Here is a 1,078-nt window from a genome sequence, read left to right on the forward strand (position 1 = left end):
TAGCATACTTTTAGCTTCATCTAACAATCCTTGTAGACAAAATCCTGCTATCATTGTATTGTATGTTCTCACATCCAGAGGCAATCCAATCAAAGAAAGATTCTCAAAAACAGACTGAGCTTCATCCAGTTTACCATTTTTGCACAATCCATTAATGACAACATTGTAAAGTTCAATATCGGTATCTTCTCAATTTATTTTCAACTTATTAAAGAGTGACATAGCTTCTTCAACAAGTCCGTACCTAAAATAACCTTTGAGCAATGTACGATGAGTGGATGAATTAGGTACAGGCCCCCTAGATAGCATCTTGGCATAAATTTTTTTTGCATCGCCAATTCTTCCAACATCCAACAGACCCTGCTGGATAGTATTGTAGATAACAATATCCGGCTTTGATCCCCTTTGAGAAATTTCACCAAGCAATTGCATGGCCTTGGCCACTTCCTTTGTCTTACAGTATCCATTTATTAGTATGTTATAGCTAAAAATATCAGGCTCAATGCACTTATCAATCATTATATCAAAAACTCTCCTTGCTCTATCCACTTGACCACGCAAACAATATCCATCCATTATCACACTGTAGGTGATTATATTAGGCTCTACACCTTTTTCTATCATGTGCCTCATTACTTCCTCGGCATCTTCGACTTTCCCTTCTTTGCATAGTCCCATCTATTAGTATGCTGAAGGTGAGCACATTTGGATAAATATTAAGATTCACCATCTCAGAGAACAATGTCTTCACCTTTTCCTACTGACCAAGCTTACACGAACCATCAATTAATGAACTATATGTGACTATGTCCAGAGGAATGCCTTTCCGTTTCATCTCATTCAGAATGCTGATAGCAGCATCTAAGTTTCTATCTTTGCAGAAGGCATCTATGACGATGCTGTAGATATATATGTTGGGCTTAGTGTTCCCTTGGTCCATTAAACAAAGCAAACTTAAAGTCTTCTCAGTATGTCCCCTTTTGCTGAGTCCATTCATGACGGTTCCATGCATGATTTCGTTGGGCTCACAGATCTTCTCCCTCACCAATTTTTTGAACAAGACAACTGCATCTGTGAC

The 1,078-nt window shown here is 38.2% G+C and overlaps 1 protein-coding gene across 1 annotated transcript; it reads right to left on the reverse strand.

Moving 5' to 3' along the window:
* Window positions 1-2: 2 nt before the first annotated feature.
* Window positions 3-1,075, reverse strand: LOC124885321 (pentatricopeptide repeat-containing protein At1g62670, mitochondrial-like; the record flags this gene model as incomplete). Its single annotated transcript, XM_047401937.1, is given in 2 exon segments — window positions 3-675; window positions 677-1,075. Coding segments are annotated over 2 exon segments (885 nt in total), but the record flags the coding sequence as incomplete, so codon positions are not given.
* Window positions 1,076-1,078: the final 3 nt, after the last annotated feature.

This window comes from Capsicum annuum, unplaced genomic scaffold (assembly GCF_002878395.1).
Source record: "Capsicum annuum cultivar UCD-10X-F1 unplaced genomic scaffold, UCD10Xv1.1 ctg10528, whole genome shotgun sequence".
In the NCBI taxonomy this organism is placed as follows: Eukaryota; Viridiplantae; Streptophyta; class Magnoliopsida; order Solanales; family Solanaceae; genus Capsicum; species Capsicum annuum.